The 15,027-nt window shown below is 45.6% G+C and overlaps 1 protein-coding gene across 1 annotated transcript in view; it reads right to left on the minus strand.

Moving 5' to 3' along the window:
- The window catches only part of SLC8A3 (solute carrier family 8 member A3), a 99,961-nt gene that overhangs the window by 9,155 nt on the left and 75,779 nt on the right, over window positions 1–15,027 (minus strand). Inside the window, exon 2 of the mRNA XM_006091031.3 lies at window positions 6,744–6,847. Within this exon, the coding sequence (XP_006091093.1) occupies window positions 6,744–6,847 (104 nt within the window). The remainder of the gene's footprint in view (window positions 1–6,743; window positions 6,848–15,027) is intronic.

Below are 15,027 nucleotides of genomic sequence, written 5' to 3' on the forward strand. Positions count from 1 at the left end.
TTCCATTTAAATCAACTCTTACTTAGTGTCTTGGTTTTATAATAATTCCTCCCTTTTTATATTTTTGTAATAATCATTCCTTAAGTTCAAATTAATTTCTGGAGTAATAAATCTCAAACCTAAAAGACCATAGTGATTCTGATCACTTGTTTATGTGACTCTTCAGAATTTCAAGTAAAGAGAATAAATGGCAAGTGATGTTGATATTCAGACTGACTAAATAAACTCTCAAATCTAGAAAAAGGAGGAGGGGGAAGAGAGAGGCAGAGAGGAAGAGGGAGGGAGGTAGAGAGAATAGGATGAAAAACCGAGCAAATATTGGAAGAACAAAGAGCTTGCCAGGCCTGACAGGAATAAATTGCCAGGGATGCTCTATAGACATCCTCGGGAAGAAGTGGGGCGATGCCACCCGTGCTCTCACTCCCAGGTACCTGCACTTGGTGCAGTAGCTCAGAATGAACGTATTTACTCTCTATCTTTCACCACCAGGCATTGTTAGTCATGCTTGCCTGTCCTTTCAGAAAAATTCAAACAAAGATTTAAAATTTCCAGTGAATATAAAGTCTAAGCAAAGGCTCCTAAATTACAGGTTTAGCAGGTTTGGATTGAAAGATCTAGGAAATACTGTAACACCTTCTTTTCCTTTTTAAGCTTCTATTCGTGTTTGTGCAAATATGCTAAAAGTATAAAGAAGCTTAAGTTAAATCATAGTCTTTTTTATGTATGGTTGGTGGGAGGTGGAGGCAAAAGTTAGAACAAAGAAGCCCAAATACCTTCTCAGGCAAGAGGATGAGTGAAGTGGAAAAGGAACACCCAGTGCTAGACATCAATACCCTGGGAGACTAGTGGAAAATATGGGGTTTGGAATAGTTCTTATCCTATTGGTATGAAGAAGGAACAAGAGGCCAAGGATGCTGGAGTCATTGATTTTTCAGGAACTGAAAATGCAGGGGTTTGCCTACATTTTTTGTTTACGGTTCCAAGGAGGCAAATGTCCTTACTATGTACACTTCCCCTTTCTGAAACCCGGGGAGTAGCGAATCGGTGGCTTTGAACACCAATGAATTCTGTAAGATGCTTTGCCTCTTAAATGACCTGAATTTTTCGTATGTTCAAAGAACTTATAAAATGTAAAATGTTCTTTCAAAATATATTGAGCCATCTCATAGTGCTCACTTCGCCTGCACCACAAGCTATGGCAGTGATGGTGAAACTATGACACGCGTGTCAGAGGTGACACGCAAACTCATTTTTTTGGTTGATTTTTCTTTGTTAAATGGCATTTAAATATATAAAATAAATATCAAAAATATGAGTCTTTGTTTTACTATGGTTGCAAATATCAAAAAATTTCTATATGTGACACGGCACCAGAGTTAAGTTAGGGTTTTTCAAAATGCTGACACGCCGAGCTCAAAAGGTTCGCCATCACTGAGCTATGGTGTCGCTGGATGAGATGGACATGCTTTCCTATCTGCTCACAGCTAGCTGTTTACCATTGGACCCCACTGATCCAAGCACACTGTCCAAGTAGGTGTATGTCCTACAACAGGCTCGAGATTCTGCATGAGAATCCCTCTAAAAGACAATCTCTGAAACTTCTATTTCCAGCCAGACAATTATCCCCACCCCACATTGTATCTTAATTCTCCTTGCTATTCATAGCACATTCGACTTCAAGTATCGGTGACAAATAAATCAAAGTTCTAGCAACTTAAACCTCAGCTGTGCTAACATGGAAGATCTCCAGGATCAGTAAAATTCCAGTTTCTTAAAAAATTGTTTTTCACGGTTTCACAGCAGCTCTTGGTTCTTTTTTCCTGGATTGCTCAAGATCAAAGTATTTTCTTTCAAATGTCATTGTGATCCTATTGGGAGATTCAGCTCCAACTTCTCATCTCTCTTGCCTCACAGTCTGAGATGACAGATAAATGAAGACTCGAGAGAAGCTGATGATCCACCATCCCTTCCTGGTCCCAGAAAGGACCAGCCTATGCCTTTGCCCACGAACACCAACAGAAACGATGCTCAAGACATTGTCTATTTCCTTTCAATTACTTCAAGTGAGGAAATAAATTTCCTGGCTTTTGGGAGAACTTGTCAGGTTAACTTGAGCTTATAGTTCCTGTTAAGTAAACCACAGGACATTAGTCTTAACCTGAATAACGGCATTGGCAAGAAGTAGAAAGGAGAGGGAGGCAAGGCACCTCTTACCTGGAGACAACAGGAGCGCTGTTTGCAAATGGATACCAGACAAGGGGAGAAAGAAAAGGAAAGAGCATTAAGGTCCCATCTTGAAAGTGTCCCCAGGCTTTGTGGTTGCAGCAGCAGAAAAAGCAGTGAGCTCAGTAGGTGAGAGCTCTGCAGCCACATGCGAAAGGCAGCACTTGGAGCATGCACAGCAGCAGCAGCAGCAGCAGCAGCAGCAAGAGGTGGGAGCCGCTGGAGAGAATGCTGAGCACCAGGGCCCTGCAGTTATGACAGGTTTACCCACACCTTCTCTGCAGCTCTGAGGGTCAAGGGATAGAGGAGTGAGGATGGGGGACCAAGTGGGTGAAGTAGAGACATGGTTGGCCATTCGTGATCTCCTAAGGAATCAGGTTATCACATCCATCCTGGAAAGGAGTGAGAATCCAGCATGCCAGAGTAGCTGGCTCATCTGTGGAGAATATGATTCTGGGGCTTTAACAGGAGCTCAGGGCATTGAGTAATGTACTACAGTGGAACCGTGCCCCATTTTGTCTTCTATCCCTAACCTCATAATTAGATCATGCTCAGCCTCCCAGTGCTCATAACATTTCCACGGCCACAGATGGCTTCATAGCTACTGCTTTTACCAGAACTTTGAGTTCCCCTGAAAGAAAGACCTGTAGAACGTTTTCCGTGAGTGTGTGTGTTTTTAAAATAGATGTAGCCTGGAAGTCAGGGCCCTGCACTCCTACCATTTTTGGATCGCCTGTGCCTGGTGGTCACTGCAACTAGTAGTTGTTCAATAAAGGTTTGCTATTTGCTAAATGCTTTGGCAATTATATTTTTCATAAATCCTGTGGTGCTACATCTCTGGATGGTGGCCTTTGTGTTCCAAAGTTCTCTAGAAATACAACTCAGATCTGTGACCCATCATCCCATAGTCACAGTCCCTGAAGACACATGTGGATCCAGGATATTTATGGTATAAATTCAGGGAGAACATCAATTGACTTTTTCTGGTTTCTCCCATATGGAATTCCAAGGGGTAATGGATCAATGGATCTCCTTACTACAATGAGATGATAGATGATAGATAGATAGATAGATAGATAGATAGATAGATAGATAGTTCGTTCTGCTCTTTTTATAAATTTGCATGAAAAGAGCCCCTCCTGGGCCCCATTTCCAGTGGAGACCAAAGACCCAAGCACCCCGGTAGGTCAGACAAGGAGCAACTCTTATTAAAGGTCCCTGCTGCCCTCTTTTTCAGTCTGACATGCCTCCCAACACCAGCATCATCCCTAGCACAGCCAGATGGCTTGCAGTCAGCTGCAATTCCATCATTCTCTGCTCATTCTCAACATGAATCTGAGACCTTCCACCTAGCAGTTAAAGATGGGTCAGTGAGTTCCATCTCATCCAGCTTTGAGTGACACAATACCCTCCGGGCGTTTTTCCTGCTGCTGCTGCTGAGAGATGCTGAAGCTAAACCTTTACCTACATTGATTCCTGGGGTGAGGTGAGCGTCCTCTATCCCCCTGCTCAGCTACCCCAGGGGCAAGCAGGAAACAACACAGCTTTGCGAGTAACTGGAAGCATCTGGGCAGCTTGTCGCAGGGAACCCACGAGTGTATTAAGAGGACGCACAAACAGGACCCATTTTGGGGGGGAAAGTGCTTTCCCTTCCCAACTGAGACTTCCCATGTCCAGGCCCAGGCCCAGGCCCAACACCCTTGACTGTGCTACTCAGCATTGCTCTCAGAAGTCCACTCTAGACCCCAATACTTACTCTACTCCAGGGCAACGGTGTTTCCTAGTCATCCTCCCTTTTCTCCTCCCCCAGCTTGTCCAAAACTTTTCATCTCGCCTCTGGTTTGTTTGCCAAGAATACAATCTCCTATTTCAAATCCAGTCCTTTACTTTTCTTTTTTGAGAGTGCAATTGTCATTTTGACCATGCAGAGACTATTCTGAATGCCTAAGACTCTCCCATGCAGCAGTGATAATGAAGAGCAATCTCCACTGTACTATTTCTCACTCCAACAACAGCAGGGAATTCTAGAAATCAGGATAGATTTTCATTTGATTCCGAGTCTAGATATTCAAGCTTTATGACCTTTCACCTTATGGTCTGATGCCAAAATATGAAAAGAACTGAAGAAACCAAAAATTAACCCCATACTGGTAGACAACAGAACAGGAGGCTAGGAAAGGGACATCTTTCCTATTGGCACCTTTCATCTTGGCATCTTGGTCATTGGGAAGAACTGGGGCATATCACACAGATGACTTGATGAAAGCTTTGTCTTCTTACCTTGCCCTCCTCCAGGACTAGGCTCCACCAGGGATTTACTGACATCTCCTTGGACAGAGAATCTAGTGCGGCACAAAGAGGTCCTCAAATGTAGAGAATCCACGGGTGTCTGTGTTTGAACAAGGTTTATCTTAGGTCACTGTCTGTCCTGCTGCTGGTAGGAATTTATTGGGGAGGCAGAAAAGAAGAGCCTCTTTACTGGTGGAATAAAGTCATGGACAGACTTCTAACCTATTCGTCTTGTCCGGAGCCCCTGCCTTCTTTCCAGCTACCCTGGAAAGATATGGTCCTTTTGCTGCTTTCATTTACACCTAAGTTCTTGGGACTTGAAAACTGATGAAGCTAGTGACTGCTGCATACAGCCAATCATGAGAATGTGGAGTAAATGCACAAGGGAGGTGCGAATGAGGTAGGGCAGGTGTTGAGGCAATTTCTGAGAATATTCTCAGTGGCAGAAATTGGAGGATTGGCAGGAATACAATGTGGGAAACAATGGAGCCAGAGATTTTTTTTATTCTTTCTTCCAGCACTCTTTGGCAGTCAGGCTCATGGCAGCATCTTATTGAGTGGCCAAGGAGAGAATGAGTAATAGAAGATGGAGAGGGCTTCTGCTTCTAGAACACCAGGTGTGTCCAAACCAGTGTGGGCATAGAAGTGGTCCAGTCTGCAGAGTGAGTCCACAGGAGATAATGAGAACTGATCAAGCCTATGGGTCTGAGAAGAAGACCTGTCAGTGAAATATAGTTCTTTGGAAGTATAGTTGCCAAATCACTTAGATCTGTCCTTGCAAATATGAAGTAATTGCAGAATCATCACACCTTCTGACAAACAGGTAGGTCTGTTTAATCTTCCACAAGACTCCCAGCAGCATATGTCTCTTGGAGGGGAGTGAGAATGTCCTCCTCTTGGTATTTCCCAAGGGCACCCTTACCCATTCCCATACATATTCCTCCAACACTTTCAAAGTAGTGTCTTCCAATCATTTTCTTCAAGGGAAGAAATCTTTCCTTACCTCTACCTTGGCTGCAACATAACCAGTCCCTTAGAAATGGAACCCTGGCAGGTATTCTAAGAGGCAGTGTGTCCAGAAGAAAGGAGATGAGGCCACTTCTCTGGTGTGGGATCCGGGTTATCTTGGGAGCTGCGTGATATGCTCATTTGCAGATATGAAGCAAAGGCAGCCTTCTGTGAACCATTCAGCACCCGTTTCTTAAGGATCAGCACCAGCTACACCATTTAGAGTCCCTTCTCCAATTGGAAAAGTCAATACTCTATGCCTGCCCATTATCAGTCCTTCTCCAGGGCTAAGGAGACTTCCTTCCCTTTGCAGACTCTCAATTTTCTGCTTTAAGGATTGCCTTATCCTAAAGTAGCCTGAATCAAGTACCCCACCTTGGACTAGGAACAGAGGTAGAATGGGATGGGGTGGGATGCCAAGGGGGGAAGAATAGCTCAGGATTGCAGATTACATGACAACCTCAGAAGCCAGCTCTCTCTCAAAGAGTTCTCAGAAGCTGTGACCTCTGACAAATGGCATACCTTTTCATGCCACTGTCTACCCAACTGTGAAATAGCCAGATAAAACACTTACCTCCATGAAGGGCAGAGGGGCCTATGGGACACTCTGCAAGTGAATAACCTGCCAAGCATTCAACGGAGGTTGGGGAACGCAGCAGAAAACGGTCAAAGCATCATTGCAACATGGGCCCCAGCCCCCCATCAGCCCCTCCCCCATTCAATCCAGGCTAGAGAGTGAGGGGTGGGAGGGGAAGAAGGCAGGAAAGGGGCACCAGCATGCATTGCATCACATTCCTTTCTTTTTCTTCTCCTCCCCACCCACCAAGGAATCCCCACATTTACAGGTTATTGTGTGTGAGGGGGAGGTGCTGCAGGGGAGAGTGCAGAGGACAGTGGTAATCAGATCATTGGAGCACAAGGCGGAAGTAACTCATGAGGGTAATGAGGAGCCGAGGCTGCAGTGCTGCCCAAAAGGTGGGAAAGGAGGACTTGGAAATAAGCTAAGGCTGAGAAGGCAGAGATGATACCGAAACAGGGTGAGAGCGAGAATACAGGAGGGAAAAGAATAAAAAAAATATGTTGGTCAAAAGGAGGAAGGAGGAAAAGGGACAAAAAACAGGGAGAAAAAATATAGTTGCTTTTTTTGTTGTTGCTTTTCAGTTTGTTTAAAAATTTTTTCTTTTTGTTGTCTTATTTATTTATTTTTTTAAAGAATCTCACACCTGATATTCCACGTTCCATCCTTTTCGGTTCACCAAGGGCAATGAAGAAATTCTCTTGCCTTTCGTATTCCTCCTCATCTACTATTTTAACCCTTACGGTTTTCCTGTAGGGACAACAAGAGAGAGAGTGTGTGTCGAATGGGTCGGCAAATTGGTTGGTCACTTGGAGCACAGCCTTTAAAATCATCCCCCATCATTCTTGGCACATGCAGCCCAGTCCCGCCATGGTGGCTTTGACAAGACTAAGGTGGATTGTATTGTTCTGCTAGTTTAAAAAATGGTCTTAGCTTTTTTGTCTTCTTGGTCATAACTGTCCTTATGGATGAGAGGGAAAGGGAGCCAGGAGGCAAAGAAAAGAGGGCAAAGGGATGAAAGGGATCCAGAAGGACAGCAAGGGAGTGGTAAGGGAGAAGGGGTTGATGGTGGGGAGGAGTCATTTCAGATCCTGCTGATGGTTAGTAGGAAGTGAGTTGGGCAGCACATTCCACTGGGTGTCACATGGTAAGTGGCATTTCTTTGGGCAGCAGGTGAACTACTGGGTATGACCCAGTAGCCTTCTACCACAGGAAATATGTCAACAGGACCTAGCTAGGAATTTATTTCCATTCCTTGTGTATATACCCACTTCTCATGTGAGCCTCATAAAGAAAATTTTATTAGGATAAGGAAGGGAAATGAGAGAGAGAGAGAGAGAAAGTATGGAGGGTGAAATTCTATGATCTCATTCTTTATCTCACAGGGCTTCCATGGTGGAAACTAACATAAGATGTTTAATACTATCTGATATAGGACTCCTTTACTATTTACACCTGATGCATTCTTGGGAAAGCGTGAAGAAAATGATGTAAATCATCACATTTTAAATCCCAAGGATCCAAGGGACAAAGTTCATTTCTGGGCATTGCAACAACACACTGTGTCTTTTAAAAACAAATCATCAGAGAATCAAAGTTTTCTTGAAAATAGTTCCCCCCTGAAGACTGGCATGAGACTGGCACAGGCCCTTGGATCTCCCTGTGTGGCTCCTCCATGGAACCGGGTGGATCTCAACAGTGAGCCATGATTTTTTTCTCTCTCTCTCTGGACTTAAATGCTTTCTAAAGGGCAAAGAAGTGCTAATAAACAATAGCCTAAAATGTCTAATCAGAGCCTCTGAGGTTCCTCCTCCATTTTAAAGACAGGCTCATCTTTGCTTTGTATGAAAAGGTAGGCTGATCTGAGTTGGTTTGTTAGGCACAGGACTTGGTGTGTGTGTGTGTGTGTGTGTGTGTGTGTGTGTGTGTGTGTGTGTTTTGTGTGAGTACACTTTTTGGTCACCTTTCTAGCACTTTTTTGGACACCTTGCTTAGTGGAAAAGACAAAACTCACTGATCGTCAAGAAGCATTTTCTGGGACCTTCTCCCTAGGCCCCAGACCCTGGGCTGTCTACGAGATGTGAGCCCAGCCTGTTGTCCCACTGCAGGGACTCTGCTGTGTGATGGGAGCGGGCTGCTGTGTGATCATGGGCATGGCCTGAAGGGATATGATTGACAGTTCTGCCAGGGAAGGTGTATTGCTGAAAATACCGGCAGCTCCCCCGCCACAGCGTTATCTATCCAGAAGAGGATTTTCCGGCTTCCCTCTTAGAGGCCTGGAGTGTATGGGTCATTTAAGTTGGAGACAAAAGCTCCATCCACTCTGAGAAGTCCTTTGACTTCTTGGTGAAGCTTCCACTCAGGTCAGAATCCTCTTTCCCCCTCTTGTAACTCTCTGCCTCCTTATCTAGATGCTCCTCATAGGGAGAGCAGAGAACTGCAAATAGGTCTTTGACCTAGACCTGGGACTCAAACCTGTGCTTTCAGCTCTGTCAAGGCCAGGGAGAGAAACACACCTTGAGAGCAGGGAATATAACAGAGAAGATAGCTCCCAAGGCCTGCACTGGGGAATGGGAAGAACCACAAACAGAATCTAAATCTAAATACAGTGATTCTCAATGCCCAAGGACTATAAGCTCAGCCCTGAGAATAGCGGCCCCATGAAAATTCGTGCTGAGAGCCTTAGCGAATTTCCAAGGGCTGCTGTCCTGCCTGGTGCTGTGCTATCTGGTCTTTTTCTTTCCTGTATATTATGCCATTTAGGAGAATTAGGGAGCCTCATACACATACTCTCAGGGCTGTGGCTCGCTCGCTCTCTCTCTCTCTCTCTCTCTCTCTCTCTCTCTCTGTTTTTCCCAATATCCATTTACCCATCTTACAAAAATTACCACTGGCTCTTGAGCATCCCTCTTACAGATACCATGTGACAGGCTGGCAGATGTTAGGACACAGCTGGAAGCAAAGAGAGAAGAGGGAGAGAGGAAAAGAGAACAAGAAAGGAAACAAGGGAAAGGTAACCAGAGAGGTAGAAGAAAGGGGAAGAGGAGACAAACAGATTGGAGAAAGAAAGAAACAGAAGAGGAGAGAAGAATGTTAATGTTAGTGTGGAGGACAGGGTACTACACCTTTCTGAAAACTCATATCCACCATGCGGGGGCCCATCATCTCAATGAAGTAATTCTTGTTTTTCTCATACGCCTCACCATCAATTAACTTGATGGGAATTGTTTTGCTGTGGATGGAAAAATAAGTATCATAAGCAAGGAGTAGAGGGGGAGGGGGGCAAGCCAGCCAGGAGAAGAAACAGGAAGAGAAGGAAACAGTGAAAAAGTCCAGAAAGGTCAAAGTTTGCCCCAACACCACAGGGGCATGAAGGACAGGGGCTGCCCCAGTCCCCTCCCTGCCTCACCGGGCCCTTCCTGGGCTTCATGTGGCTTCACGACATGACCAGATGTGAAGACTGGAAAGAGCACAGGCTTTACAGTCAAAGGTTCTGGGTTCTGGTCCTGGATTTGCTATGTGACCTTGGACAAATACTTTAACTGGTAGACAGCAGGTTGAATAATGCGTACACCATCCCAGGGCAGTTCAAGAGCCATGAAATACTACACATATAATGGCTCAGGCATTTGGGTCCTCCCATAATGCATGCTGCCCTATCCAGCTGATGTTGATCTGAAAGCTTTATTTTATAGTAAAGGGGGCAGGGGGAGTTGGCCGGTGGGAGTCTTGACTGAAAATAGCAGGACTTCTCCCCTTCTCTGGGCAGTGACTGTCACAGGGAGCCCAGGAGGCTCCATTCGGCCTGAGTTGCACCTTCTGGGACTCCACAATGGGCCTCAGAAGCTAGCAAGGCGCTCTCTCTCCAAATGAGCTTTGCAGCCCCAGGGAAACATGGACCAGGTCACATTAACTCCGAATTGTGATGAGTTTATAAACCCTACGGTGATATTGTGACTAGCACAATTATATTGGTTTTTATATTAAAAGGTGTTATTTTGCTAATTTAAACATTGAAAAATATAAACCAATTTTAGTCACCCTGTTTTGTATTTTTCTTTTCTTTCTTTCTTTTTCTTTTTCTATATTACTAGGAGCTTTAAAAAACGGACGTAGGCCAGGCCTCTTCCAACCTTTGCTTAATGATGGGGATATTTCAGGACTGGACCTGAGTCAAGATGTTTAGGCCTGGCCCAGGGGGGGTGAGACATTGCTGGATGGGGCAGGTGTGGAGCTGAGTCTCCCTCAGCCGTAGGAAGGATGGGATCACGCAGAAACCCTGTCAGCTGCCTGTGGGCGTGCCCCCTTTCAGACTCAGAGGCCTGGCCTTTGTTGAGGAGACGGAGGCCTTCAGATCCTCCTGTTATTTGTTGCTATAAAGTAGGAATATTTTCACATTCTGACTTGGGACAACCTCTCTGCTCCGCCGAGCGTTTTCAAATCACCCTTAGAGCTGGGTGTCTACAGAGCTTCCTTTGTCCACGCTGTCAATCCCACAGAAGCACATGTGGGTTCATTGCTCCTGGAGTGGATGTAGCAGCAGTTACTAATCCACCCTGGCCCCCAGTGCCCAGTGCTTCAAAAACAAAGACTCTATCCCCTCCTTACTTGCCGCACCCACCCCAGTCACAGACACACCTGGCTAGCCACCATAGGAAGGTGAATGTTCAACCTCCAAAAGGCCACAACACTTTGCCCTTCCTTCCTCCAGAGCATGGCATTGGTAGTGGAGACTGACGCCTGGGGTCTCATCCAGCCCCCACCTCTCATTAGCTGGCGACATCAGGCAACTCGCCAAAGCTTTCCAAGACTCATTTGTAAAGTGGAATACTAGTACCTACCTCATAGTGTTCTTACATGAGATCATGCATGGGAAGTGCTTGACAGGGTGCATGTTTCCCTAGTAAGTGTTTAATAAATAGCAACCATGGTTACTAAGAGCAGCATGACCTTGTTGGTGGTTTGAGAGTAATAAATAAGGGGATCTTATCATTTCCAGCCATTAAGTAAAAAAATAAGGGGAAATCAAAAAATAGAACTGGTGACCCAAGATATGGTACAGGCTGGAAATAGAAGTCAGGTCAAGAAAGAAGTGGCTAAAGCAGGATGCTAGATCCCAAAATGGGTTGAGGGACTTGGAACGTGAAGGGTGGTAGGATGGGGAGCAACTCTCATAATCTCCCAAAATCTGGTCCCATGCCCTTGTCTGCAATAAGCTCTGGGCTAGACAGATCACATGTCATAAAACATAGCCTGACTTGTGCTTTCTGTGACTTTTAGTGAGCAGATAAACAGAATACGAGAAGCCACCAACAACTTAGTTGAAGATAGGGAAATGAGGACAGACATCAGGTAGTGGCAAGAGGAATTTGGGTTAGCTAGCTGGAACCACTCGTTGGAGGGTGTCATGCGTGGAGGAGGCAGGTGTGAGATACCGTCACTGAGATCATCCTTGGGGAAGGCACCACATCTGTTTGAACATAAGGTGTCACCTTGCCTGAAGCCCAGAGAAATCCCTTGCAGCTCTTGAAAACTGAGAAAGTTCTCAGTTCTGCTCAAGCCACAAATGAGGCCCAAGAACATTTAAATTCCATCGGAGTCACCAGCCAGGTCTTGAGTTCTCTTTCCAAACTTATTCTTCCCCATTTCCATCAATGGCACCATCATCTATCAAATTGCTCAAGCCCCAAACCTAGAATCACCCTTAATTCCTTCCTTTCCCTCTCCCCCGCCCCCCGCAATCCTTCCTCCAACCCTAATTTATTAATTTGCCACCATCTTTCCCTCCACTATCAAGACCTGGATCAAAACACCATTACTTCTCCCTTGGACTTTGCAATAGCCTCCTAAGAGATTTTTCTGCTCCTGTCTTTGCCCTCTACTTGTAAATCCTTCCCTGCATAACAACCAAGATTAACTATTAAAAATGCAATCCAGGCCCACAATTGGATAGATACAAAATCCTTCGTGACCTATAGGATCTTGTATGATACAGGTGCTGTTGACCTCTCTGACTTCATTCATAACATTCTCCCCTTGGTCTTTCTGTTCCTTAAATCAAGACCTTTCCCACTTAGGGCAGCACCATTGCTGTTCTCCGTGTCTGGATCTATGCTTATCTTCAACCTTTGAGTCTCCACATATACATCACCTCCTTGGAGAGGCCTTCCATGGCCACATTCTCTCCTTGGATTTTTTTCCTCCCCACCATCTCCACCTCTCCACCACGGGTCACTTTCCACCATGGTCCCTCTGCTCATTCCCTCCAGTGCACTAATCACAGCCTGAAGTTAGCTGGTTAGTTTATAAACTTACTTGTTTATAGTCTATCTGTCCACACTAGACTGTGAGTGCCATGAGGAAGGGAAACTTGTCTCAAATTTGCCTCTGTAGTCCTAGTACCTGGCATAGAGGAGGCTCTCCCTCAACAATGAATTGCTGAGTGACTAATCGTGAATTTCTAACACACTTGAGGCTTCATGAAATCAATCTACATTGCCTTTTTGTAGTAAAAATATAACTCATTAGGGACAAAAAAAGAGAAAGCTATGTTGATAGAATGCCTAAGGATTCTCAGTGAAACAAAGAGGCCAGAATCCCAATGCTACTGAACTATACTCTTAGTTTATTAGCCTGCTAATTGGTTCCGTGTATGGGAGAGGTCTCCAACAGCAAGCCAGGATCTAACTCATGGGTTTAGGCTAGGGGTTTTGAACCCTAAGCCTCTCCTATTCCCAATGCCTCCTTCCATCCCAGTGGCACTTACTAAATGGTCATGGGGTCAGCTTATCCAGAGCAGCTGCTCCTTAAGGCAGGCATGCTTTCCAAGGCTCCAGGGACTGCCCCTGCCTCCGCTCTGAGCCTTCTGGTGCAGGGGGTGTGAAAGCATGCAGCATTCCCAGCTAAGACCTGGCTGTGCTGCTAGGGAGACGCTCCTAGGAGATCTCCCACCAACAGCCCAGAAGGGATTAGAAAACACATTGCTGAGCTGCCTGGCTGGCCCCTCAGAAGATTCCTTTGCACTGAAGACACCCAATTCCAAATCAGGCCTCTCTGGTGCTCAGAGTACTACAAAGAGAAAAGGCTGCTCTTCAACCACTGAATTCCTCTCGGGTGAAAGGGGGAGGGAGCTGTATTTACTTGTTGAATGGATGAATGACTACTACAGGGATGTAAGCTAATACATGCATTTACATTATATTCAGCACCATGAGAACTTCCTTATTTCATGCTTATTTAAACTGTGAAACATATCCATTATTACTTCCCCTTTAAAGAGATGAGACAGCCTGGCTGGCATGGCTCAGTGGTTGCGTGTCGACCTATGAACCAGGAGGTCATGGTTTGATTCCCAGCCCAAGTTTTGAGCTCAATCCCCAGTGTGGGGCATGCAGGAGGCAGCTGATCAAAGATTCTCTCTCATTATCGATGTTTCTATCTCTTTCTCCCTCTCCCTTCCTCTCTGAAATCAATAAAAATGTATTTTTTTTTAAATCAAAAGATAAGACAATGATGCTCAGGGAAGTTAGGTAACTTGCCCAGAGTCACACAGCTGGTAAGCAACAGAGCTGGGATTTTAGCGCTTGTCTCCTATTACTCCTATAGCTAACTTCATACAAGCAGATGGGTAAACCCTGGGTACCATCCCCAAGCTGTGGCCGCAGTGAGGGACCACAGAAATCCCCCACTTAAATTCAGGCAGCACAGGCAGATAATGAGTGCGTGTGCCTCTGCACTGTGGTGTGAGCAGGTGGCTTCCTAACCCTTTGGCCCTCCCTCGCTAGAAATAATCTCTAAATAATCTCTGACTCGGTGACCTCGTCCCTCCTGGTTCCTCTGAAGTGACTCTTCACCAGATCAAGAAGGGCTCCTTTTCATCATTTCTAAATTTACACTGGCTGCTCCTTGACCCGGGGCTATAGCAGAGAGCTGATGGCGGAGCTTTTAGCCTTTCCACGGGAGCCTTCAGAAGCCTCACATTTCTGTGTTAGGTTCTTTTTTTAGTCTTTATCTTCCCGGTTGGGCAGCAGCAGCTCCCATCTCTTCCCTGGCAGGTTTTTGGCTCTGAACCAGGACAAAAAGCCCCTCCCACTTCCAACCACCTTCTGACTGCCCAACATGGCCACCTTCCTCACCCTACCAAGGTCTGGGGGAAAGGCTCCTTGTCCCATGAGGAGGTTTAGGATGCTTCCACCTATTTTCTCTTGTAGATAGGGTCCCCCAAAACAGTGCTTCTCAGACCCTGATGCGCTTATGTATCACCCCTGGGGATCTTGTTAAAGGAAGATTCTGGTTCAGAAGGTCTGGGGTGGGGTCTGAGATTCTGCATTTCTAACAAGCTCCAGAGTTTGCACCGGCTGCTGGTCCAGGGCCCAGGACTCCTTGGAGAAGTCTAACTCTTCAAAATTCAGGTCAAAGGAGGCAGCTTATCAAATGCTGTTGCTGGTTGGGAAAAGGTGGGGGGCTAGAATCAACACGAAGCACGTCAACCAGAGGCTGGAGTCATTAGGTCCATTCTGACACTACATTTTGAGGGGGACACTGAAATATACCCAGAGTAGGGTGACCAGGATGAGGAAGGGCCTAAAAACCACATTTTAAAATAATTTATTAAAATGTATATAGTGCGCCGAAACCGGTTTGGCTCAGTGGATAGAGCGTCGGCCTGCGGACTGAAGGGTCCCAGGTTTGATTCCGGTCAAGGGCATGTACCTGGGTTGCGGGCACATCTCCAGTGGGAGATGTGCCGGAGGCAGCTGGTCGATGTTTCTCTCTCATCGATGTTTCTAACTCTCTATCTCTCTCCCTTCCTCTCTGTAAAAAATCAATAAAATATATTTTAAAAATAAATAAATAAAATGTATATAGTGCTTGCTTTGTGCCAGGCACAGTTCTATTCATTTAATCCTCACAACAAACCTGTGAGATAG

Source organism: Myotis lucifugus, unplaced genomic scaffold (assembly GCF_000147115.1).
Source record: "Myotis lucifugus unplaced genomic scaffold, Myoluc2.0 scaffold_85, whole genome shotgun sequence".
In the NCBI taxonomy this organism is placed as follows: domain Eukaryota; kingdom Metazoa; phylum Chordata; class Mammalia; order Chiroptera; family Vespertilionidae; genus Myotis; species Myotis lucifugus.